General features: G+C 44.6%; 1 protein-coding gene across 1 annotated transcript in view; it reads right to left on the bottom strand.

The window, feature by feature from the left end:
• Positions 1 to 5,514: 5,514 nt before the first annotated feature.
• RAB3B (RAB3B, member RAS oncogene family) overlaps positions 5,515 to 25,893 on the bottom strand; it is an 83,474-nt gene continuing 63,095 nt past the window's right edge. Inside the window, exons 5-6 of the mRNA XM_046014567.1 lie at positions 16,085 to 16,272; positions 5,515 to 11,513 (exon numbers count right to left, since the gene is read on the bottom strand). Coding sequence (XP_045870523.1) covers positions 16,085 to 16,272 — 188 coding nt within the window. The 3' untranslated portion in view covers positions 5,515 to 11,513. The remainder of the gene's footprint in view (positions 11,514 to 16,084; positions 16,273 to 25,893) is intronic.

Raw genomic sequence — 25,893 nt, 5'->3', positions numbered from 1 at the left:
GACAATTACCAGTTGATTCACAGGTATCCTATACACCATGACTGGTAGGAGGACATCATTAAGGCAGGCATAGAAGCTTCCCTTTCAATAAGCACAACTGTGATCCAGGCAGCTCTTGCAAAAGTTTGGAAAGACAGCTCCCCATAGGTGCCTGGTAGTGGACTCTGGGTATCACAGCCAACTCATCTTTGAAGAAAAACGGGAAAAAAGGGGGTTTTCCAACTTAAGCAGACTGTAGAAGCATTACAAAAGGATTTAAATAAGGCCTTTGGCCATGAAGGGCTTTAAACTGGTGACCACCCGGCGCCTGGGTGGCTCAGTGGGTTGAGCCGCTGCCTTCAGCTCAGGTCATGATCTCGGGGTCCTGGGATCGAGTCCTGCGTCGGGCTCTCTGCTCAGCAGGGAGCCTGCTTCCCTCTCTCTCTCTCTCTCTCTCTCTGCCTGCCTCCCTTTCTACTTGTGATCTCTCTCTGTCAAATAAATTAAAAAAAAAATCTTTAAACTGGTGACCACCCAAACAAACCATTTCCTTCATGGCCCCCTCCAGAACTAGCTTAACTGTGATTCCTGCATGCTCTCAACACCCTTCCAAAATACCATCACCACCATCACCCTTCAGCTAAAAATCTAAGGTATCAGCAGATGCCTTGTCCAGAAACCATCCCATCTGTTCAGAACAAGCATTCAATTCCCTTCTTTCAACAAATGGCCATTGGACACCCTTAATGTGTTGGCATCTGTGGAAATCAGGAGATTGAGACAGAAATAAAACCCTCTTCCCTGACCTCCAGCTTACTCTTTAGTGGTGGCAAAGAGAAAGTGGCTGGGCCCCAGAACACATTTATCTCGTAGAGAATGCCCCAGCAGCATTCCATAAAGTACCGATGCAGGTACCAAAGCCAGAGGTATCTGAAACAGGGCCAGTTGAGACAGATCCTTTCCCCCGCTTCTGTTACACCCTAGAGAGGGTTGCTTCGGGTGTATCCCATGTGGGATACTCGGTCTGATAAGGGACCTGGGTCTCCAGCATCAGTCTCTGTGCTTGCCACTAGAGTGAATCCCTGACCAAGCCTCAGAACCTCTTCAGGATGTGAAGGAAGGTGACACCCCATCCCGGGGCTACCCTCAACCACGAATTACCTTGCTCCTTACTTTATTAACTGACCCTCACAGCCCTTTCCCCAGGCACAAGTCTGCCCATGGGAGGACAAATTAGATGCAAATTTCATGCCTCACAGACCCCAACTACTATTCTCCTTCAATACTGTTTTGATTTTTGAATCAGTTCCCTGTCTCTATCTCTTTCCATTCTCTTGGTGATTTTATTCATTCAAAAAGGATTTGTATTAGGAGACAACTAGTGTCATGGTTAAGGGGCAGAACTCTGGGGTTTCAATCCCTGCTCTGCATTTACTGATTATGTGGCCTTAGGAAAGTTAAATACCCTCTCTGTTTCCTCATTGTTATGGGGCTAAGAATAGTATCTATCTCATAAGGATACTAATGAAACCTATCTAAGAAAGTTGTGAGGATTAAATTAATATGTAGGTAAAGGGCTTAGAATGGTGCCCTGGAACAATATAAATGCCAGCCAGTATTGACTATCACTTATGTCCCAGGTGTACCAATCTCTTTTACATTAACACCTTTAATCCTCATAATAACCCTATGAGGTTGGTACATTATACAAATGAAAGGTTTGTAACAAAGGTTTTATTTTTTTTAAGATTTTATTTATTTATTTGACAGACAGAGATCACAAGTAGGCAGAGAGGCAGGCAGAAAGAGAGAGGAGGAAGCAGGCTCCCCGCTGAGCAGAAAGCCTGATGTGGGGCTCGATCCCAAGACCCTGAGATCATGACCTGAGCCGAAGGCAGAGGCTTAAACCACTGAGCCACCCAGGTCCCCCTGTAACAAAGATTTTTTTTTTTTAAGATTTTATTTATTTATTTGACAGAGAGAGATCACAAGTAGGCAGAGAGGCAAGCAGAGAGAGAGAGGAGGAAGCAGGCTCCCCACCAAGCAGAGAGCCCGATGCGGGACTCGATCCCAGGACCCTGGGATCATGACCTGAGCCGAAGGCAGAGGCTTAAACCACTGAGCCACCCAGGCGCCCCCCCCCCCCCCCCCGTAACAAAGATTTTAAGTAAGATAGAAGTGAAGTAATTTGCCAAAGGCTCTGAGGGTACAGCAGTGAACAAAACAGGCACGGTCCCAGGTATCACGCAAATTTCATTAAACAAATAAAATAATTTCATCATGATCCATGCCATGAAAAGATTAATAGGTGAAACAAGATGAGGAAGGAGTATGAGGAAGTTGGGGTATACTTCTCTGACAAATGACTTCCGGAGGTGCCCTTCCGTGTCACGGGCCTGTGTTCACAGCCACCCTGGTTTACCTCAACACATTTCAACAGTTCTGAATTTTGTGAGTGAAACTACTGGAGTCTCATTTCCTTGTTGAAGTAGGTCTCCAGACTTCCTATGCCCATTTGCCTATTGCTTGCCTTATTTCACAGGAAAAAAAAAAATGTTTATTTCACAGAAACATGTGACCATCTATCTACTCCCACAAATGACCAGGAAATCACAGTATAGCACAGTTGGTTCTACGGCAAAGGAAAACAAAGGGAGATATGGTTCCCAGAGGAGGTACCTAACTTAGCTTGGGAACCAGGAGTAGAGAGAACAGCATACACAGAAGCTCAACTCTACCATGGGCCCCAGTCCTCTTCTCAAACTAAGGAGAGGTTGCCCCTCATTTTATTAGCAGCCCTCACTTGATGAACTACTACCATTTGAAATTAAGTGTTTATTCTCTGTGTGACAGTGAAGGTAATAGGCACCTCCAGGAGACTCTTAGGCAGAAGGACCCACGAGCAGGCTCAGATTTTCTGTTGGGATCTCCTAAGTACCTGGTTTGTCTATCTCTTCCACCAGGACACAGGGATATAGGAGACACTTAGTCTCAGGATTGCCGCTAGCTCATGTAGCACCTATATTGGTTTCCAAAGGATGCTGTGCCACAGTACCACAAACTGGCGGGGCTTAAAACAATAGAAATTTATTCTCTTACAGATCTGGAACCTGGGAGTCCAAAATCATGGTGTTGGGAGAGTTGGTTTCTTCTGAAGGCTTTGAGGCAGAACCTTTCTCGTGCCTGTCTCTTAGCATCTGGTGGTGGCCAGCAATCTTTTGCCTTCCTTGGTATGTAGCTGCATCCCTCCAATCTCTACCTGTATCATCACATAGCTTATGTCCTTATGTCCACATCCTTACGTCTCCTCTGTGTCTCCGTGTCCATTTTCCATCTCCTTTCTCTTACAAAGCCACCATTGTTGGTTTTAGTGTCAACCCCAATTCAGAATAGCCCCATATTAACTGGATTACAACTTCAAAGTCTCTATTTCCAAATAAAGTCACATCCAGAAGTACCAGTGATAAGAACTTATGCATAACTTTTGGAGGACATGATTCAAGCCATGGCAGCACCTTTAGCAAACTGGAGATAGGTGGCCCCTCTGGTTGGATGCTGGCCCTCTACTCATGGCTTTGGTGAGCAGATGGCCCTTTTGTGAGAACTATACAAAGGAATCCTTCCTCCTTGCGGAGGTAACTCCACACTAGGATACAACGTTCTGCACTCAGAGCCAAGGCTGTATTTCACTTTTTTTTTTTTTAAGATTGTATTTATATATTTGTCAGAGAGAGAGCACGCGCAAGAGCACAAGCAGGGGGAACGGCAGGCAGAGGGAGAAGTAGGCTCCCCGCTGGGCAAGGAGCCGTTTGCCAAACTCGATCCCAGGATCAAAACCTGAGTCAAAGGCAGATGCTTAACCAACTGAGCCACCCACCCCTAGGATATTATTTTTTTTTAAAGATTTTATTTATTTATTTGACAGACAGAGATCACAAGTAGGCAGAGAGGCAGGCAGAGAGAGAGGAGGAAGCAGGCTCCCCGCTGAGCAGAGAACCCAATGCGGGGCTTGATCCCAGGACCCTGAGATCACGACCTGAGCCGAAGGCAGAGGCTTTAACCCACTGAGCCACCCAGGCGCCCCCCGAGGATATTATTTCAATCCCTAGTCAAACCCTGCTGTCCCCCTTGGCAAGACACACCCTATCAAGTCATATCAGACCCTGACTGCTCTGAGCTCAGCTGACCGCCTGAGCTCGATGCCTCCATCCCTGCCCACTTTATTCCTTCCATTCCCATACCCTAAGGGAAGAACCCACTTTTGTTCTCTTCTGTCCAGTTTTAAAATGTCCTTTATGCAATGATCTGATTCTCTATCTCTTGTGAATAGCTGATATTTTTGCCTAGCCAGCATCCATTCTTTTCTCTTCGGGAAAAAGTGCCCTAATTTTCTTTTCAAGCAACCACTCCTCTCCCACTTTCAGTTCATCTGGTTTGAGTAGTACTGACCCCAGCCTCCAACTCCAGAGATGGAGCTGGACAAGACCTAGGGTTTAGCCAACCAGAACACCTCACCTCCTGGCATCATTAATCCTAGAATAGGTACATGACCCAGGACTTTTGCCAACACTATTAAAGCAAAGACTCTCTGTCCAGAGGGCTATATTGGAAGAGTAAGCCTGGAGTGGACTGAGAATGAAGCCAACCCAGAGGATCCTGATAATATAAGTTGATCACCTAGTTCCAGATGGGCCTGAAGGGAGATATACCACAGGATTTTACAGTAACAGGAGCTAAAAAATCCCCCTCCCACCATGACCTCTTTCTTTTCTTGTGATTATTTAAGGTGGGGATATGTCACTTATAATCAAAAGAATCTTGACTGGATGCCGAATCTGACCCTTCTGTCACCCCTGCTCTGCATTTCCCCAGCTCTTCATCCGCTCTGGCCCTTCAGGGTCTCCACGCCTGAGTCTTGACAGACGAGGAGGAGTTAACCAGGCTAAAGAAAGGGAAACGGTTCCCTGCCATACTGCAGCAGGAATGGGTGAAGAACTGGACTGAATACACTGTCTTCTTAGACTTGCTGTAGTTTGGGAGCGTTGGCAGGTGGGGAGTGGGTTGGGCTGCTTTCCAGAGCTGTCAATTCTGTCTGCATTTTATTTCCTTTTCTGGTGGGCTCACCACTTTCTCTCCAGCTTGGCAGCCTTGCTTCTCGCGATGTCCAGCAGTAGAGCTTAACCCTTTGTTGGGGTACACACTGCTCCTTGGGATTCTCTACATTCTCTACAATAGCCCGTGTAGAGCCAGGAGCCATGGGGTCCCCAGAAGGGCAAACTAACTGGCTGTCCCTGATCTCTTGCAGTGCCAGTCTTTCCCTGAAACCTTCCCAACAGTTATACCCACCCTGATTTTTCCCTATCCTGAGTCCATCATAAACTTGCCTTGTCCATCATGAACTTGAATACTGCCTTGTACCGTGGCTTCCATTGCATTGGTGCTGGACCCATTTTTCCAGTTTCTTTCTAAGATCTCAGAAGGCTACCCTTAAAGTTCGTAGCACGAGTCCAGGGAAGAGTCACTCCATAAATGATGTATTGTTCAGATGAGCTTTAATACACATACCATCATTGCCATTACAATAAGGATAGGAGATACATTAAAATAAGCCAGTTTGTATCAATAAAACATGTCAACACAGAACAGGGAGACACTGCAGATATTTGCAAATGGGATCTTCCCTTTTGTTACTGTGTATACAGTGTGTGTGTGTGTGTGTGTGAATCTTTGCATTTGTAGAAACTCACAATACCACTTAACATTTCATATATCACTGAGAATAGCTGTCAGTATACAGAACACAGGAATAATAATTTTTTAAAAGCCTGAAAACATCTGCTTAGCTAGAATCTTATGGGGAGAGATGTGAGTGTTATTATTCCTTTTTCTGCATAGTCCCATAGAGGGAGAATGCCAATTTTTGCTAATTGCTCCTCCTGAGGAACTCTGCTCTCCTATTATGGCACATCTCCTAGGTTGGCATGAGACCAGCCCAGTCCCTGGTTGAATAAATTAGAAAGAGCAACTGGGGGAGTTGAAAGTGGTGTGCAGATTGAGTAAGGTGACATTTCTCTGTGTAACTGCCGAGACCATCAGCCTCTGGCCCCATCATATGAGGAAAGCCTCTGTTCTAAGTTTAATTGCATTAAGGGTGTGGGTGTGGTGAGGAGAGTGTGTGTTCCTCTTCTTCCTTCTTCCCCACAAGCAGAGAGCATGCCAGATGTACACATAACTGATGCCAAGGTTTTCTCTTTGGCTACCATCAATCCCCCCAAATAGGCCGGGTTCAGGATCAGGACTGCTCACTCCTTGGGGGCAGATCCTTCCCTGTTCTGAGACCAACCAAGCCATTTGCTGCCTTTGTTATGCAGTCTCGAGCAGGTTGCTTCACTGATGCAGGCCTCAGTTTTCCTTATCTGAATACTGGGAATAATAAAACTCACATCACAGGATTGTGTCAAAGACCACTGAAGCTCCACTGAGAAAGTACTTTGGGAACTGTAAAGTGCCAAACACACAATTGATGATTTTTCTTATAATATACTAGTCATAGCACAAATGGTCTCTACTGTCTGCCCCTCCTGAGCCCCAACCCCAACCACAGCTCACTGCTCTGTTCAGCATGCACTGGCTGATTCTCTTTGGCAGATCTTAGCCTCTGTAAGTTTCTCTTTAGCCAACCATATTTCTGGGTATAAGGCATGTTGGCACGAGGTTAAGGTTCCTGGGGCCAAAATGGGGTGGGGGAGGGAAAGTTGGTAGAGGTGGACGGGACCCTTGGAAATGGCTCCAGGAGGGGTATGCCCAGTTTCATTCTGGGATGAATGCTGCCTACTCCCAGCCCCTCACATTGGCTCCATCTTATATGTCCACAGTGCTTCACAGTTTCTAAAATGCACTTTTGACTCTCACAACTATTTTGCAAAGTAGGCAAGATGATTAATCTCATTTTATAGATGAAGATACGTTTGTCGAAGGTTACACAGTATATCACAGGACTCAAACCCAGGTTTTTTGGAATCCTGATTTTCTCAGCACTGGGGGGCATTTTTTTAAAAAGTAAACTCTACCCTCGATGTGGGGCTCAAACTCATGCCCCAAGCTCGAGAGTCACATGCTTTGCCGACTGAGCCAGCCAGGTACCCGTCAGTGGGGCATCTTTTGACAAAGGCTCTAGGACACTCTGCTTAACTAGAATGACCTTGTGTAGTACAATCATCAACACTACGTTCAGCACCTACCATGGGTGTCAGGCACTGCACTAAGGGCTTTACACTCATTCCCAAATTTAATCCTCTCAACAACCTCTTGAGGCAGATTATTATACCATTTATATATGAAGTAATTGAGGCTCCAAGAGTAATGATCTCAATGTCACACAACTATTTAGTAATGAAAATCCAAGGATTGAACCTGGATCTCTTGGACTACAAACCTTATGCTCTTAACCACTCCACCATGCTACTGTCTCAGTCCTCATCCTGTAACTTGATGTTTGGAGGGACTGGAAGACAGCTCAGCACAAATCTCTCAGTCTTTAGTTTCCAGGCTTCTAGCTGTATGACACCAACTGTCCTCAGAAAGATCTTACCCAGGGGTGCCTGCATGGCTCAGTCATTAAGCATCTGCCTTTGGCTCAGGTCATGATCCCAGGATCCTGGGATTGAGCCCCATATCCGGCTCCCTGCTCAGCAGGAAGCCTGCTTCTCCCTCTCCCTCTTCCCCTGCTTCTGTTCCCCCTCTTTCTGTCTCTCTCTCTCTCTCTCTGTCAAATAAATAAATAAATAAATAAGAAAAAGAAAGATCTTACCCAGCTCAGCCTGGAACATGTTTAGTGCTTGGTAAATTAATTCCCTCTTGAATTGGAATACAGTTCTGACTCTTAAACATGGATGCCTGGTGTTGCTTCTCAAATCCATATGTCTGTATTCTGTTCTCAACAAGCATTATCAGAGATTCTTGTTCCTCTCCCCTCCTATTTACCTTTAGGAATCTCTGGCCTAGTACAAGCAGGTGTGGACCATCAGATGCACTTAATTACTAAGATGCTTTCTGGAAGCCTGGGAAATCAAGGCCACAAGCCTTGCTGGGTGATGAGGGGAGGGGTCCATACAGCCTTGATTGTTTTCATCCTACCCAAGAAGAAAGAATGCTTTCATAATGAAAGGACTCCTGCCAAAATCCTGTTTGCCACTTGCAGCTCTGACAGAAAATAGGCGTAAAATCACAGCGCATTACCTCCAAGAGGGTGTGCAGAAATTAACTGGTCTAAACTCCTGAAGCCCAGAAATAGGGAGTGACTTAATCAAGGTTGCCTATCCAGCCCACTGGTAAAACTTGGGAAGAGATGCATCAGAATCTGACAGGAGCTGGGAATCCTAATCACACCCCTCAGGGACTTGCTGATTTACTTTGCCAGACATTAGCCTTTCTATGAGATGATTTTGTACTAACAAAGTGAACTCTTATTCAAGTCTCCCAGAGACTTCCTATTTGGGAAATTTGCTGTTTGGCCACTTCAAAATGATAGAAGAGAAGCAGGCAAAACAGATGTCAAACAAGTCAGTGAAGTCCATGGTATTCTGTCAAGATGGTGGGTGTCACTGAGTCGGTAGACATAGGAAGAGATGTGGAGAAAAAGCAGCAGAGGTGTGAGCTGTTTTGTCTAGCTTCTGGTCCCTGAGAGGGTCCCTGAGAGGCTAGTCTGCATGTGGACTAGTAACCTAACCACAGGAACCTTTCTCTGTGCTATCATCAGTGTTTGTGGACAACCAGTTTTCACCTTGAGAAATCCCTTTTCCTCCTCTATTCAGGCTCATGAGAAAATGGTTAAGAAAGGTTTTGTTCCAGATTATACAAAAATCCTCATCAGAAAGTCCACAGAAATGGAATATTTCTGAAAGACTCAGTGTTTAAAAATTAGACTTACTATACTCTGCAGCTAAACAGATGTATAAAGGAGAAAACTGAGGAGCCAAGGGGGACAATATATTTTTGGTTATTAAGTGTTAAGAACCTAACTCCAATGAGCAAAACTAAATGGGGACTTTGTTGAAAACACTGAGGTGCCTAAGAGAATCAAAGGAAGAGGTGATCTGCCAAACCTCAAGAAGCCAGAATCAGGGCTGAGAAAGCCACAGGACACGCTTTCCCATCTTATACCTATGCCTCCGTCTGCATGATGGCCTTGTTTTTTCCTATTCTATACACAGGTTGAGGATAGGTCATCACAATTTTAGAGAACTCATCTTCATAATATTTGCCACTCAAAGGGGAAGAAAATAGCTCCAATTTCTTCTTTTCAAATCCTAGGGAAGAATTCTGATTGGCCTTGCTTGATCACACGCCCACTTTACTGACAGTCTTCACTAGAATCACCTAGTTTGGATGAAGGAGTAGTAGTGCTACAAAAGAAGAGATTACTATTTCCAGAAGAAATTCTGGGGAGAAGTCATAACTAGCTATTACAAGAAATGATTTAGCAGGGGTCCTATAGTAAGTTAGGGGCAGATTCAGGGCTAGAAAGAGAATTGATAAAATAACCATTATTAATAATATTTGAATAATTAATATTAATTGAAGTATCTGGATTCTTTTCATGTGTGGTACTGAAGTAAACTCCAGCATTTATATTTTTAAAAGATCTGTGCTGTGTAGAGGATGGACTATGGGAGAACAAGTATGGACAAGGGAAACTGGTTATGAACTCTATGGTAGCTCTCTAGGGCAGAAACAAGTGGCTTGGACCAAGATCATGGCAATGGAAATGGAGAAAAGTAGGCAGATTTGAAATATATTTTAAAAGTAGACTCACAGGACTTGTGCTAGATGTAGAGGGAAGGAAGGAAAGAAAGAAAGAAGGAAGGTAGGAAGGAAAAGAAAGAAAGAGAGGGAAGAAGGAAGGAAGGAAGGAAACAAAAGGAAAGAAAGAGAAGGAATCAAGAATTAAGAGTTCCAATGTGGACATGTTAAATTTGAGACATGGAGATGTCTACTGGCCCCTGTGTATACATGTCATTACCAAAGACAGGACCAGACGAAGTCTCCAAGGAAGACAATATAGCTAGAGCAGAGGGACCAACTGTTCTCTTTTTTAAAAGACTTTATTTTTAAGTAATCTCTACATCCAACATAGGGTTCAAACTTACAAACCTGAGATCAAGAGTCTCATGCTCTACCGACTGAACCAGCCAGATGCCCCTCAACTATCCTTTGGACCATCTTTTCTGCATACACTGAATCCTTCTGCTGGGCCTTCAGCCAGGAATCTCAGGTGGGAATCACAATCGTTATTACAGTTAATTCCACGGAATGGGAAGCCAGATCCCTCAGGGAGTAGCTAAGAAGTAACCAAATGAATGGTGAAATATGCATCAAAACACCATACATATGTGTCTTCATTCCTCCAAAGCAGATCCTTTGGAGAACTAAACAAATGGTGACACTGCCCTGCTGCAAACTATTCTCATGTTTCTCTTTGGGGATACCAGGTTTTAAGACCCAGGGAAATTTGTCAGACTTGGTTTCAGACGACTTAGTGTTGCTTCCTTCAGTGGGCTGAAAAAATGCCCACAATATTTTATAGCTCCTCACATCAAGAGATGGCACCTATTTCTCCACGCCTTGTATGTGACTTGCATTAGTCAGTGGGACATTACCAAACAATACAAACAGAGGCTCAAGAAGTACTACACACTGGAGCTTGCCCTCTCTTGCTGCTGGAAAAATTTCTACCACCAAGTGAGCAAGTCTGGGCAGCCTTCTGGAAGATGAAAACACATGGAGAGGCACCTCAACCACCCTAGTCATTTCAGTTGGGACTCCAGGCATGTGAATGACATCATTCTAGACCAGAAGAAGAATCAGCCAGTCAACCCCCAGAATCATGAGAAATGACAAATGTCTGTTGCTTCAAATCACTGTTTTGTTATGACCCTCAAAGATAATAATTAACTCTGAACCAGGCAGTCTAAACATATTTCACAGGTACAAATACTGTTTCTCTCACACTTACTCTTTGGAGGATTTGTATTTGACTAGTCATCAAAGGTTTGAACTAAAGGATGAAAGCTTGAAGAATATAAAGCAACGGTCAGTGGATAGCGGAGGTACTTGGGGGCAGTGGAGACTTTCTAGGCCTCCTGAAACAACTCCACAAATGATTCCGTTTTCTCAGTTGTATTCTCATAGAATGATGTACCTTTTCTTCAGAGCACTTTTTAATTATATTTGGGTGAGTATTTTACAATGTCTAGACTAAACCACAAGCTACTAGACTCTAAGCTTCATGAAGGCAAGGTTTGTATTTAGTTTGCCATTGATTATATCCTGACACATACATTTATTTATTGAATAAATCTGAATGCATAAATTTGAGTTTTGCCTACTTTATATAAGGGATGAAGGCCTTCAAAAACATCACTTAATAGTATTTGTATCTCACGGGCCTGTCTTCTCTTGCATGCAATCCCAGGCATGGGCTGATCCTCCAACTGTGGCAAGTCATCAGGAATAACTTAGTAGAGATGCAGAATCTGAAATCAATGAAATCCCAGGACACTGGTTACTGTAGTTCCTTCTCCATACCCCAAACTCTCAGCAACAAACTCAAACAAACATTCCTCAAGAACTCTGGGAACCTTGACACCCAAGCAAAGAGCTTTGGAGCAGGAGCAGGTCATGTGAACGGGAAAGTCAAGTCTGGCAGATATTCCTATCATTCTCTGGACATTACAAGGCTGCAGTCGCAAAGTAATTGTGAGACCAAGGACTCTCAGAATTAATTAACCAATATCAGCTGGGACACTGGAGCCTGTCACTACCACCACTCCACATACCCTTCATCTGAGAGAAATCCGAATAAAGAAATGGAATGAGCATGAGTCAGAAGTGAATTTAAATGATATTACTGAGTGACTTGAATATGTTGGCTTTTCTGAGGCTATGTTTCCTTGACTGCCAAATTGGGATAATATTTTAGAAACAGCACCTCCATTAGACTATAGGTACCCTGCAGGCAGGGATCGCTTGTTTTCAAATATATTTATCTAGTGTTTAACAGCACCAGGCCCACAGTAGATACATTTCTGTAGATATGATAAATTTCTACAGAGGCAATCCAAGACCAAGTCCTGACTCCATCACTAATACACTTTCAGAGTGGCCCTAGGAAATTTCCTTTTCCTCCCTGGACCTCAACCTTCCTCTTTGTAAAATGAGGAGCCTGGACAGGATTTTCTCTAAGCTCCCTTCCTGATCTACTATTGACAAGTCTGTGGCCATTCTACCCTGCTGATGCTCCTAGAAGTTAATTAATGCTACAGACTGAGGAGACAAAAGTAAGTCACAAATCACTTTGCATTTACCGATACATACGCATTTAAAACAGGTTCTGTAAAAAGCTACAATACCATATTGCACATTTGGCCTCTTTTGAGGTCAAGAGTTTTTGTTTTTATTTTTAATTCTTTATTTGGATTGTTAAGCAAAAGGAAAACCAGGACAAGTTGCTACTAACATACTCTGCAGCTTGAACCTTGGTGGCTAATTGCACTATTACTGTGATTGACGAACACTGCACCGTAATCAGCTGGAAGCTCCTGCCTTCCACACAGCAGAAACAAGGTCACAGAGCAGGGCTGGGAAACTGCCATCTAGCAAGCAGCTCTGCTTGTCTGCTGCCCAGCAGAAGAGTTTGCCACAATTACATTTGACTCTCGATTCTATCTGTTGTGAAGAAAATTGCTCTCTTACACTGGCTCCTGAGTTGTAAAGAATTTAACCATTTTTAAGTAAAAATTTCAGTCTTTGCCTGGATATCCAATTTGAAACAAAAGATTATTGGATATATGTCCTAAAATATCCAAGGGTCACTAGGAGCTCAGTCTGAAATCCAAGGACTAGAGCAGATGGGTGTTACTGCCCAGGAAAACTGTAATTATGCCTGACCTGTATAGGCTTGACAGTGTAAAAAACACATCTAGAACCACTGCCTGTAAAGGGATCACATCCTTCCATGGTCAAAGAAGTTAACCAAGTCATTCCTGCAAAATGCCCCCTTGCTGGCGCAGGTGCACTGCTTGAGGGCTAGGTAAGAACCGCCTGACAAAGGCTGATACAGGGACTTGAACTTGAGAAATGCTGGACAATTTTTGCTCCGTCTCTTAGGACCTGGTTGCCTCAGAGACCGACTACTTTCCAGAAGCATTAGACATCTATCACCTCGGATTAGTCTGAATAGTTGAGCAATTTGTTAACAAAGAGACATAAGTCTTTTCTCAAGTGGACTTAGAATCTGATGGCCTTGGGACTGAATCCCAACACGGCTCTAATACTGCCAGCTGTACCATCTTGGCCATGTTCTTAACCTTTTTGGGTCACAGTTTATTCATGAAAAATGTAGTACAGAATGTGGTAAGAGCATCAACCTTGGAGCCTACTGCCTGGATTGGAACCCTTGTTCTACTATTTACTCATTATGTGACCTTAGGCAAGCTAGAGAAGCTTTTTATACCTTAGTTTCCTCATCTTTAAATGAGGTTGATTATAGTGCTTCCTTCACAAAGATGTTGAGATAAGTAAGTTAATACATGTAAAGTGCTTGGAACAATGCCTAGTACACAGTAAGCATGACATCAGTGTTAGCTACAATGACACTGGGGGGATAATCCTCATCTCTTAGGTTTATTCTGCAGATCAACTGAAATGATGAAGGTGAAAAAGAAGGTCAGAGAGTTATTAGCACTAGAAGGACCTTAAAGATTACCCAAATAGCCCCCTCATTTTGTAGGTGGGAAATCAAGATTCAGAGATGGAGTGACTGATCCAGAGTCACACTTGATTTAAGGGCAGAGTCCAGGATTCCTGATTCCAATGTCCAGAGCTCTATCCTGTGCATTGCATCAGAAAGCAACATCTCCATAGGGCTGACTCTGGAGGGTCCTTTTAGGTAGTCACTGGAACTATGTGAGTCAATGCACTTTCCCTAGGATAATGAGAGGCATTTGAAATGGAGAGAAAACTTGGAAGAGATGCCTCCCCTTCCCCCACCAACTTCTGAGGTGGCGTGTTAGTGCAGGGGGAAGATGGGGATTGGGGTCAGGCCTGGAAGGAGAGATTTTCAGGAATTACTGCTAGTTCCATGTCATTATTTCAGCTAAAAACCAAACATCTGCCATGTCTAGACAAACTGGAATCCATTCAGTTTGTTTCTGGTGTCAGAGAGTTTTTGTGGTTTTGATTTTAGTTTAGTTTTTCCCTTCAGGTGTTTAGTTAAGCAGTTTCCACTAGGAGTGGTTTCATATCCACTCGTCAGTATAAACTAAGATTTCACTCCCAGGAGAATGAGTTTGGGAGGGACCTCTGAGTTCAGCTTTCCCAATTTTGTTAGGGTCATGCCCCCTTAGATTTATCCTGCTTAGAATCACATTTCCCAGTCAAACTACTCAGGAGCGACTGAAAGATGGGTTGGAAGAAAGGGCAGGATGGTAGGAAGACATTATGAAGAATGGCAGAACTACTTCATTCAGAGAAGGCAGAGGTCATGGTTTCTTTCTCAAATCATCTGAGGGTGACAGGGGCTGAAGGAGCATGGACTGTGAGGGCTCTGACAGCAGAGCTGGGATAAATGGGGTGAGGAGAGGAAGAAGAATTTCCAGGGGACAGATTTTAGCTTAAAGCAAAGAAAACTTTCTGATTATGAGAGATGCTCAAGGGTGGTATAGACAAGGAGCTCCCAGCCCTGCCTAGAAGGTGTGTTTTAGAAGAAAGAGATTTGGCAGGGTGCCTGGGGTGGCTCAGTCAGTTAAGCAACTGTCTCTTGATTCTGACTCAAGTCATGATCTCAGGGTTGTGGGACAGAATCCCCAGTTGGGCCCTGGGCTCAGCAGGGAGTCTGCTGGAGGGTCTCTCTCGCTATCTGCTCCTCCTGCTGGCTCTTTCTCTAAATAAATAACATTCTTAAAAAAGAAAAGAAAAATAAGAAGAAAGAGATTTGGTTGTGAGGCCTGGCAGCCACTTATCAGAGATGTGAAGATTGAAACTGACTAGTCAGGGGCGCCTGGGTGGCTCAGTGGGTTAAAGCCTCTGCCTTTCGCTCAGGTCATGATCCCAGGGTCCTGGGATCCAGCCCCGCGTCGAGCTCTCTGCTTGGCAGGGAGCCTGCTTCCTCCTCTCTCTCTCTCTCTGCCTGCCTCTCTCCCTATTTGTGATCTCTATCTGTCAAGTAAATAAATAAAATCTTTAAAAGAAAAAAAAAAAAAAAAAGAAACTGACTAGTCAGACTAGGTAACTCTAAATATTTCAAATTCTGGGAGTCTAAAAAACAAAGACCAATTTCATGGAGTTCCCACAGTTAAGAACTAGCTGGAAAGCAGCAAAATCAGAAAGTCATGACCTGTTCCTTCATCTTGCCTGTGTTTCTCTTTTCTTTCTGTCTTTCTTGAGCTCACCCTCCTGCTCTTTTATATAGCAGGAACCTTTGACATTTTGCAGGGAATAATCTTTTCTTTCAAGTATATTTCTGACTCAGCCTTTGCTCCTTCAGCATCATTAGAGAGTCTGAGCTCTCTGGAGATTAGCTCTGGCCTGTCACCACAGCAACTGCCCAGGGCCCTGTGGGCATCCGTGGTAACAGGCATAGGGCTTCGAGAGTCAAAGCTTGGTTTGCAGTGAGAGGAAGCCCCACAGGGAGCCCGATAGGAAACAAGCATGTTGTGTATGAGGACATTTTCTTTAATAGGATTAGCTGTGCAGGTGGGCCCTGCAAAGTATGCTGTGTCAAATTCTGGTAAATGGAGGAAATCTCATTTTAAAGGCAGAAACGAGACTCGTTTTCCAAGCCCCTAAAGTGAATCCCCTTTGCAAGATGGAGTCTTCCTTTGTAAAATGAATCTCTACCCTGCTGTGACCTGGCTCTTAGTCTAGGACTAGGTATCTATTAGTGGGACTATCTACAGAGAACTCAAGGGGCACGTTTCCGCCTCTGCTGCAGGCAAAGGACAGCAGCAACTCAGCCTGCATGGGGCTGGGGGTGGACTGAGTGTAATAGGGGAAGCAGAGTGGGTGTGGGGTCACAAGAAGGGGAGATCAGGAGGGTGGGCCTTGCCTAACATGAGCAGTTCTGCTGCAGCAGCGGTGGGGTGTCTGAGAGACGGGTGTTCTTGGAGGTGCCCAACACGGAGGGGTCTGTGTCCAGTGAATCAGACATCTTGTCACAAATGGCATCTACCAGGCGCTCGAAGGCCTGCCTCACACTGATGTTCTCCTTGGCGCTGGCTTCAAAAAAGTCAAACCCTAAGGAGAGAAGAGAGATAACAGTAAGGATTTTTCCCTTCCTTTTTATGGCCCCTGGCCAGAAAACTCCGGATTAATATAGCTGGTGCAAAGCAGTGAAGCAAGGAGGCCTAATTCCATGGCAGAGTATTCTGCTTTAAAGAGATGGTACAGGGGCGCCCAGGGTGGCTCAGTCAGGGAAGCACCTGCCTTCAACTCAGGTCATGGTCCTGGGGTCCTGGAATTGAGCTCCACTTCCGGCTCCCTGCTCAATGGAGAGTCTGCTTCTCCCTCTCCTTCTGCCCCTCCCCCGCTCATGCTCTTTGCCTCTCACTCACTCTTTCTCTCAAATATATAAATAAAACCTTAAACAAAATTAAAATAAATAAATAGATAGATAAATAAATAAATAAATAGGTGGTACAGGGCAAGGATTACCTGCACTGGCTGTAGAGTCAGCTAGATCCTGGTTCTACCATTGGCCAGCTGTGTTACCCCCCCCCAACAGCAAGTCATCTAATTCTCTTTATGAATCAACTCCCTGGTTTATAAATGGGGATAATTTTACCTACCTCATTAAACAAGATAATGCAGGTAAAGTGTATAGCGCTGTGCCTGACACAGCATGGGTGTCATTAGGTGTCTTCTGATAGAGTGAATATTTCAATATGTGTACACGGCACTTCACATTCTCCCAATGCGTTTCTCACATCCATTACTTCATCAGATCCTCATGTCTCCTCTGCAGACCCTCTCCATTTCACTAATGCAGACACTGTGGCTTAGAGAAACAAGCCGACTTGCCCAAGGTAAACAGAGGAACCAGTGTTTGACAAAGTCCAGTCTTTGACCTTTTTGACCAGGGCTTTTCCTCCTCTTTCCCCTGCCTTCCACTCATCTCAGCCTGGCAAGCTCTAGTCTAGGATCTGGAAGGCACTCCAAGGTCCACACTGAACAAGCAAAGTTTCATTTGCCCTTTTCATCCCAAATTCACGGGCATATCTCCACTCCATGAGGTTCCTCCTCCACAGATTCCCCCCTGGAATTCCCCTGTATCTCTTCCTCTCCACACAAACCCAACATAAGGCACCTGGAGGTGTCCTCAAGTGCCAACATAAGGCCTTTGAAGCATGAGATATTCTTGTCTGTTTTGTACCTTACGATCCTGAATGACACTTTCTGGGACAATGAACAGAACTTGGCTGTCCTGGGAGAAATAAGAAAGACCCTCTTGATTCAGACAACATGGCTGCTTCCCAGCTGTGGAATTCTGGCCAGGTTGGTGGCAGCTCTTCTCTACATGTTCCTACCCTAGCCTCCTCCCTCCCCTTTTGTCCATCTGCCTTCTTCTTTCTTCTCCTTCCAGGCCCATCTTTTTTTCTCCTCAAAAGCTTCTCTCTTCCCTTTCATGTCACTCCTTCTTTTCCCTTATGTTCCTCATACTTTCTCCTTGGGATTCTTTATTTTTGTTGAGCACCTACTAAATGTCAGACACTATGCCAGGAGCTTGGGAAATACCATCTTACTTCATCCTCACAACAGCCTGTGGGTAAATATAATCATCTTCAAATTATAAATGAGAAAATGAAGCCTCCAAGAGATTACATAACTCACACAAGGTCACATAGTTATATTAGCGGAAATTGGGTTTAGATCTGGATTTGGCTGCCTCCACGTCCATACATAGCCCTGTCTCCCACTTCTCTTGCTCCCTTTCTTTTTTTTCTTTCTCCCTTTCAATTTCCTTCCTTCCTTCCTTGACCATATCTTCCCCTTATTTACAAGTCCCTTTGGCCCCCTCTTGCCTTTTTTTTTTTTAAGATTTTATTTATTTATTAGAGAGAGACAGCCAGCACATGCAGAAACAGGGGGAGGGGTGGAGGAAGTGGGAGAAGCAGACTCCCCAGTGAGCCGGGAGTCCAAGGTGGGGGGCCCTTTCCCAAGATCCTGGCACCATGACCTGGGACCTGAGCCAAAGGCAGACACTTAACTGATTGAGCCACCCAGGCACCCTGGCCCCCTTTGCTTTAATTTGACTACCACAGTGTCTGAATCTGGGCAAGTCACTTTATTTCTCTGAATCACTTAGCCTCTCAGTCTCAGGCTCCTTGGCTGTCAAGTGGGAATAGCCACAGTACCTTTCTTCTGAGAGCAATTGGGAGAATTGAGCGAGACAATGGATTAACTGCTGCCCAGAGTTGCCTGTTGGAATGACTGTTGCTTTTTCTCTACTTTCACCTTGCTCTTCTCATGTCCTCTTCATCCCATTTCTCTTCTTTTATCCTCTTCCCCCACAAAGGAGGGGCCTTCTTTCCTCCTCCCTCCTTCTTCCTATTAGTGCACTGTCCACAGAGAGGGCTGAAACCCCCAGGTTCAGACAGGGTTCTTCTTCCCCCACCATCTCAGTTTGAAGGCACTCCCAGCTCCTCCCAGGCCTCCTCTGGTTGACAGCCTCTCGGTGGCCCATTTCCTAACCTGAGAAAGGCCAGCAGCAGAAGGGCGCCCTAACTGTGGCCAAATGATAAAGAAGGAGGTGGCTACTGGTTCGTTATCTGGGCCACAGAAACCCTGTCAGCTTCAGAGCACCACCCCCCAGCATGTCTTCCTTAATGAATATCATAAAAATTGACTTCCTGGTCTTTGACTGGCTTATCACAAATGACAATGTTTGGGGAGGTGGAGGAAGTGTGTTGCTTGCCTCAGAAAGGGGTAAACAGGTAAAGAAGTAAATGGGCTCTAACTATCGGTATGGATGAAGATGAGGACACAGGTCAAGGCCAGGGGCACAAATCCCTTCTGAGGAATTGGCACCAAGGAAAGGACATGTCATGTTGTATAGGTGGGCAGTGGGAAGAGGTCCAGGAGTCATATAGTCTCGATTTGAATACAGTCCCTGTCAGCTACTAGCTGTGTGACCTCGGGCAAGGTGTTCAATCTCTCTCTCACCCTCTATTTCTTCATCTGTGGAATGGGGTGAGCCTGTAACAGTTCAAAAATATAATTTTCAAAAATATAATTTTAAAACCTTGTGAGCAGGGTAGGGCAAGGCAGAAGTTATTTGTAATGTACAAATAGGAAAACCTAGACTCGGAGATGGGTATAAGCCAGGGCTCTATCCCTTACGTTCCCCTGTCTCGCTTACTAACTCACTTGCTTACTAACCAGGTACAGCAAACCAGAGGCTGTGCTGGAATACAGGGGAGAGAGAGTGCGGCAGGGGAGGAGGCTGCAGGAGGAGGCTTCCAGAAGTTGGTGGAGAAGGGAGACTTTAAGGCTAGCATTGAGCAGAACTCTTCACCTAACTAACTTCTCATTCTTCAGGACTCGGCTTAAATACAGCCCCTTCATTTCCCTCTGTGCTCCCCTCTGCTATAGCACATGTTACCCAGCATGGTAGAAGTCCACTTGACAAGGAGCTCCCAGAGCAGGGATCATGTCATTCATCTGAGCCCCAGCACTAGCCAGAAGAATAGGTGCTTAGTGAGTGTTGGTTGATGAACAGATGAATGAAGGAGTTGGGAATGAGCACGGAGGGCGTGCTTGAGAGGATGTGGACAGTGCGAGTCATGAGAGGTCAGCTCAACATGCCTGAGGACACAGGTGAATCAGGAGTTCTTGCCCTCAAGGAGATCCTAGTCTAGTGTGAGAAACAGACACACTGATGACAGCACATGATAAATGCTGGAATGGTGAAAAGTGAGGGGATTAGCAGGGCATGAGAGGAGGTACCTAACTGTCTTGGGAGCCAGGGAAGGCTTCTTGGAGAAGGTGATTCCTAAGCAGATATCAGCTAAAGACAGGTGATTGTGAGTGTATGTGTGAGCACATGCATGTGTAGCCTACTAGGCAAGGGAAACAGCATGCGCACAGATAATGGGGCAAAGAACAGCAATTTGCTATCATTAGAGCAGAAAGCCCAAAGTGATGAGTGATGAAGCAGTAAGTCTCGTGGAGATTCATGGAGAGCTCATAAGTCATGCCAAGGAGATGTCGTCACTGTCATCTCAAAAGTACCCAAGGTATCAGAGCTCTGATTCAAATAAGCAGCTCATGGCCCTAGCCAGCTCATGGGTCTCTTTTCCTAGCAGAACCACCCCAAATGCACACCCACCCAATTACTGTCAGACTTCCGGAAGGCCCTTCATTGGCAGGCCCAGATGGTAACCTTTTCCTCAGGTTCATTAATAAGGATTCTCAGGAGCTGAGAGCCTAGTGAGGTCAGGAAGATGACAACCAATTAATCAGATTAGCCCTCCATCCTTTCTTCCCTCTAATTGGCTTCAGAACAATATTTCTGCTGTCTTTAATAGGGCCCAATCTTAGCTGAATCTGAAATAATCCTTACCACCCCCCAAGATCATGTTTACCTGTCCTGTCCAAAGACAGCTGCCACAGACCCACAGAGTTTGTCCACACTGCCTACTTCTGAATTTGACCTCCGAATTCTACTCAAAACCCATGACCAACTGAACTCATCGCTCCTCATCCTGACGCTGCCCCAGAACATCTCTCCTCCACTTTCATGTTCAAATTCCTTTTCTGTCTCACTCTGATACCTCCCATCTCTGTGATGTATCAATCTTCAACTCATGCCCCTCTAGTCACTGATGATTTGGCAAGGAACTCACTGTGTTCCTTTCTGTCCAGAGTTGTTCTCATGTTCAGAAACTTTGAGTTTCATGTGGACCGTTCATCCAACACCCTGAATTTATCATCTCATTTACAGAAACCTTCTCTTCTATTCTGCTCAGCTATGCTTCTGTCTGTATAATTTGAGCTATTTTGACTTGGATTTATATCGCTGGGACTGACAGAGGTCTAATTAATGCAACAGCCAGCCTCACTGGCTTAGCACCCAAGAACCTGCATGTCTTGACCTCTATCTACTTCCCCAACCTCATCTTCCTGGCTCACACCATGCTCTAGAGCCATTGACACTTTTTCTTTTAAGATTATCTGTTTGTTTGGAGTGCCTGGGTGGCTCAGTTGGGTAAGCGACTGCCTTCAGCTCAGGTCATGATCCTGGAGTCCCAGGATCGAGTGGGATCGAGTCCCACATCAGGCTCCCTGCTTAGCAGGGAGCCTGCTTCCCCCTTCCCCTCTGCCTGCCTCCCTGCCTACTTGTGATCTCTTTCTCTCTTTCTGTCAAATAAATAAATAAAATCTTAAAAAGAAAAAGATTATCTGTTTGTTTTAGTGAGAGAGAGAGCAGGAGGAGGGGAAGAGGGAGAGAGAGAATCCTGAAGCAAACTCACCACTGAGCAGGGAGCCCAACACAGGGCTCGATCCCTGGACCCTGAGATCATGACCTGAGCCAAAACCAAGTCAGTCACTTAACCAATTGAGCCACCCAGGCACCTCCTGACACTTTCTTCTTTTTTTTTTTTTTTTAATTTTTAAAATTTCTTTTCAGGGTACCATAATTCATTGTTTATGCACCATACCCAGTGCTCCATGCAATATGTGCCCTCCATTAATACCCACCACCAGGCTCACCCACCTTCCCACCCTCCACCCCGACACTTTCTTATTTGGTGCCATTGCTCATGTTATTACTCTCCAGCTCCTATTCCTGATCTCTTTCATTATTCACCTGTGGAATCACGGATTGCAAAGAGCCTTCCCTTTCTCTTCCTACCCCACCTCCACCATTCAGAACATACGATGTACCTCTCCACTGTACTTTCATGGCAACTTACACAGTCATTTCAGTCAGATTCCAACAGGAAAATGGGAATTATTCTTAACATTTAAACCAGAAGGAATTGGTTATACAGGTGATAGAAGAACAAAGAGGCAGAGAGAATAGTGAGGAAATCAGAGCTCATCAACTGCAAACAAACTAATAAATCCATTACTATGGCCAAAAGAAGCTAAAACCATGGCCAGAGACGAGGAGCTGCCTCTACTTGAGGAATGAGGAGTGGGAATATACAGGTGCCCCGTTGGCCTTGCCAGTGTCTCTCCTTGGCTTAATCCAGACAGAAGCCACTGTCACAGGAGCCTGGGAAACAACAGCCCACAAATGTCAAACCTGGGGCAAGGGACGGGCGTGTTTGCAGGAGAGAGAGAAGAGTGAAGAATGATAGCACACAGGCTAAGGACTGGCAAAGCCATCTACCCAAAGGATGTTGAAATTATCTATTATTTTGTTCCCCTAGTCAATGAACATCTTATTTTAAAATATTTTATTTCTTTACTTATTTATTTATTTTTAAGATTTTATTTATTTGACAGAGAGAGAGGGAACCCAAGCAGGGGGAGTAGGAAGGGGAAAAGCAGGCTTCCTGTGGAGTAGAGAACCTGAATGGGGCTCTATCCCAGCCTGGAATCACGACCTGAGTCGAAGGCAGATGCTTAACTACCGAGCCACCCAGGTGTCCCTATTTATTTATTTTAAAGATTTCATTTATTTATCTAGAGCAAGGGGGAGGGGTAGGGGGAGAGGAAGAGAATCTCAAGCAGACTCAGCACCGAGCACAGAGTCCAATATAGGGCTGGATCTCATGACCCTGAGATCATGACCTGAGCCAAAACCAAGAGTCAGACACTTAACCGACTGTGCCACCCATGTGTCCCATCAATGAGCATCTTAAGGGCAGGGAACCCACTCACCTCTGTGTCCCCAGGGTCCATTATGTGTTAGGTAATTGTGGCAGATCATTCCCTTGCCTTCCTCTAGAGGATCTGGCTCCCCTTCCCACTGGCGAGTGGCTTGCAGAGTCTGCTTGTGGGAGGAATATATCCCTGTTCCACTGACATTAGATTTGGTCATCTGACTTGCTTTGGCCAATGGATGTGGGCATTCTAAGTCCCAACAGAAGATTTAAGAGCCTTTGTCGAGTTTAGCCACCTCAGATTGGATCCCAGAGTAAGAAGACATATGGAACAGAGTCACAGCTGACTTGTAGTTAGCATCTGTGAGAAACAAACCTTTATAATCTAAGTTCCTAACTTGAATTATATGTTATCACTAAAGAAATCTCACTGACACTGTGACCGAGGGTAGAAATTTGATGAGAAACCATGGCAAGCTTTTTGGGAAAAATACCACGGGATAATGATATAATGAGGACATTAAGATTTTTAGTCTGAAGCCTAAGTGTGAGGACCTAATACCTGTTACCTGAATCATTTAGAAAAGTTACATAATCTTTAAATGAAAATAAAGACACAGAAGTGTGGCACAGCTCATTGTATGCAAGAAAACACGAGTGTGGACTCAGCTTCTTCGTCAGTATAATGGAACTGATGATAATGGCATCTTCCAGACTAGAAGTAACAGTTTGGATCACAGAAAATTGTTGTGAACACACCTTGTAAACTATAGTCACTGCACCAAAGTTAGTTACTATCAATGTCAGTTGGGTGTTTGATTCTCTATAACCAGGCTCAGTGATGCAGGTTTCAATTGTTCATTCCAATCCAAAAAAAAAAAAAAAAAAAAAACAAACCCAAAAACACCAAAATGAAAAAACACCACAACATCTAACAGGCACCTAAAATAAGCAAGGCAGCATATAAGGATCTATGGAGTCTGAGTGATAAGTAGGAATTATGGGAACTGAAATCATGGACTCAAAGAGGAATAGAGCCAAATGTACCTTCCCATTCAATGATTTCAAATCCCGTTTTTCAGATGGCCAAACTAAGACCCAGGGACAGGAAACACGATGCTCAAGGTCACATAGTAAACTAGTGGCAGAAAAGGATAAAACCCTCAGCCTCCTAACTCCTAACCCTCAGCCTCCTAACTCCACTATACTTTGCGGGAGTGAGTATATGTGTGTGTTCCAAAACCACACTGTAAATGAGTCTCTCCTTCCCTTGTAGGCAGAAGTGCATTTCTCTTTTACTATCCTTTGGGCTTTGGCCAGACCCATTTGCATTCAGATTTAGGGAAGGGACAAGAAGTCCCTTTCTGAGGATCACAGGAGGGCAGAGGCCCTAAAATGCCATGTTTCTTAAAACAGGAGTCCCTGGGGTACCTGGGTAGCTCAGTCATTAGGCATCTACCTTTGGCTCAGGTCATGATCCCAGGATCCTGGGATCGAGCCCTGCATCAGCTCCCTACTCGACAGGAAGCCTGCTTCTCCCACTTCCACTCCCCTTGCTTGTGTTCCCTCTCTTGCTGTGTCTCTGTCAAATAAATAAATAAAATCTTAAAAAAAAAAAAAAAAAAAAAAGAACAGGAGTCCCTGAAATTCCTGCATTCTCCCAAAGATCCACTTGCTTCAGTGACTCCCTGGTCTCACCCATGTCCCAGGAACTCTGAGGATATTGTTGACCTGCTGCTACTCACAGCTTTAATAAAAGCTAGCTTCTGGCCATATCACTAGTCTTGGCCTAGTGAGTGGAGAAAAGCTAAAGGAAAGGGAGTCCTGAAGAGGAATCCCAAAAAGCAGAAGAGACGCACTACTATGGTGGCCAGCACACCACTGAAACTTACTTAATTATTGGAACAGCAGAGGGATAAGATGGATGTGGGGATGAGGAAGGCTGAGCACCCTCCCTCACTGTTCCCGGATCTGATCACATCCTTGCAAAAGTCTTAACGTGGTCCACAAGACTCTTCATGACCTGGCCCCTGCCTGCCTCTCTACTCTCTACTCTCCCCTCATACTACTCTCCCCTTGATTGTCTAGTCCCTGTGGCATGGGCTTCTTTCAGTATCATGAGAGCTTTAAGCTCTACCCCACATTAGGACTATTCTTGATCTGGAATATGGCCCTCTGCCTCCCCCCACACACCCACCCACACACACACTCACACCCACTCTGCCTGGCTAACTTCTTCTCATCTTTTAGTTCTCAGCTTCAGTGTTACTTTCTCAGAAGATCTTGAGTCTCCAGTCTAAAATTAGGTTTCTCTTTTCTCACTTTCTTCACAGCACTTGTAACTTATGTTACTTTTATCTGCCCACCATTCCTTCCTTTAGGGAATCACTATTTTAAAGAGTTGTGGTGGCACTATAGGTTATCATACCCGCCTCCCCCTGCCACTGGGACAGGCATGTGACTCACAGGTGGCCAATCACAGTCTTCCCTGACATTGATATATGGTGGCTGGGACACAGAAGGCCTTTTTTTGCAGGAGTTGGGAAAATAATCTGGAGCTGCCATCATCCATCTTACTCCTCATAGAGTTTGGAGAAGGAAGGAGGCTGAAGGGATTAGCAAAGTTGAGAAATGGAATGTGCAATTGAATCCTAGGTCTAGTGGACTTTCCAGCTATAAGAGCTAATAAATTCTATTTTAAAAATTTTTTTTTTAATTTTTAAAAACTTAAAGCTTGTTTGATTTGGGATTCTATCACTTGCCATAACAAGAGTCCTACCTCATGCAGAACTTACCACAATTTCTAACAGTTTTATTGAGATAATTCACACACCATTCAGTTTGTCTATTTAAAACATGTTAAATTATATATTTGTATAATTATTTGTTTATTGTCCCTTTTCCATTAGTTCCATGATAATAAATACAATAGCTGTTCTGTTCACTATTATAACCCAAGTACCAGGACAGAGCCCAGCTTAGACTAAGTGCTCAATGAGTAAGTGAATAAATGGATGAATGAATGAATATCTAACCTATTCTGGGTACTTAGGATAATGAACCAAGTGAGACATAACCTTGTTGC

Source organism: Meles meles, chromosome 1, assembly GCF_922984935.1.
Source record: "Meles meles chromosome 1, mMelMel3.1 paternal haplotype, whole genome shotgun sequence".
Classification (NCBI taxonomy): Eukaryota; Metazoa; Chordata; class Mammalia; order Carnivora; family Mustelidae; genus Meles; species Meles meles.
The sequence above is the reverse complement of the archived record's forward strand: the minus strand, read 5'-3'. Positions and strand labels throughout refer to the sequence as shown.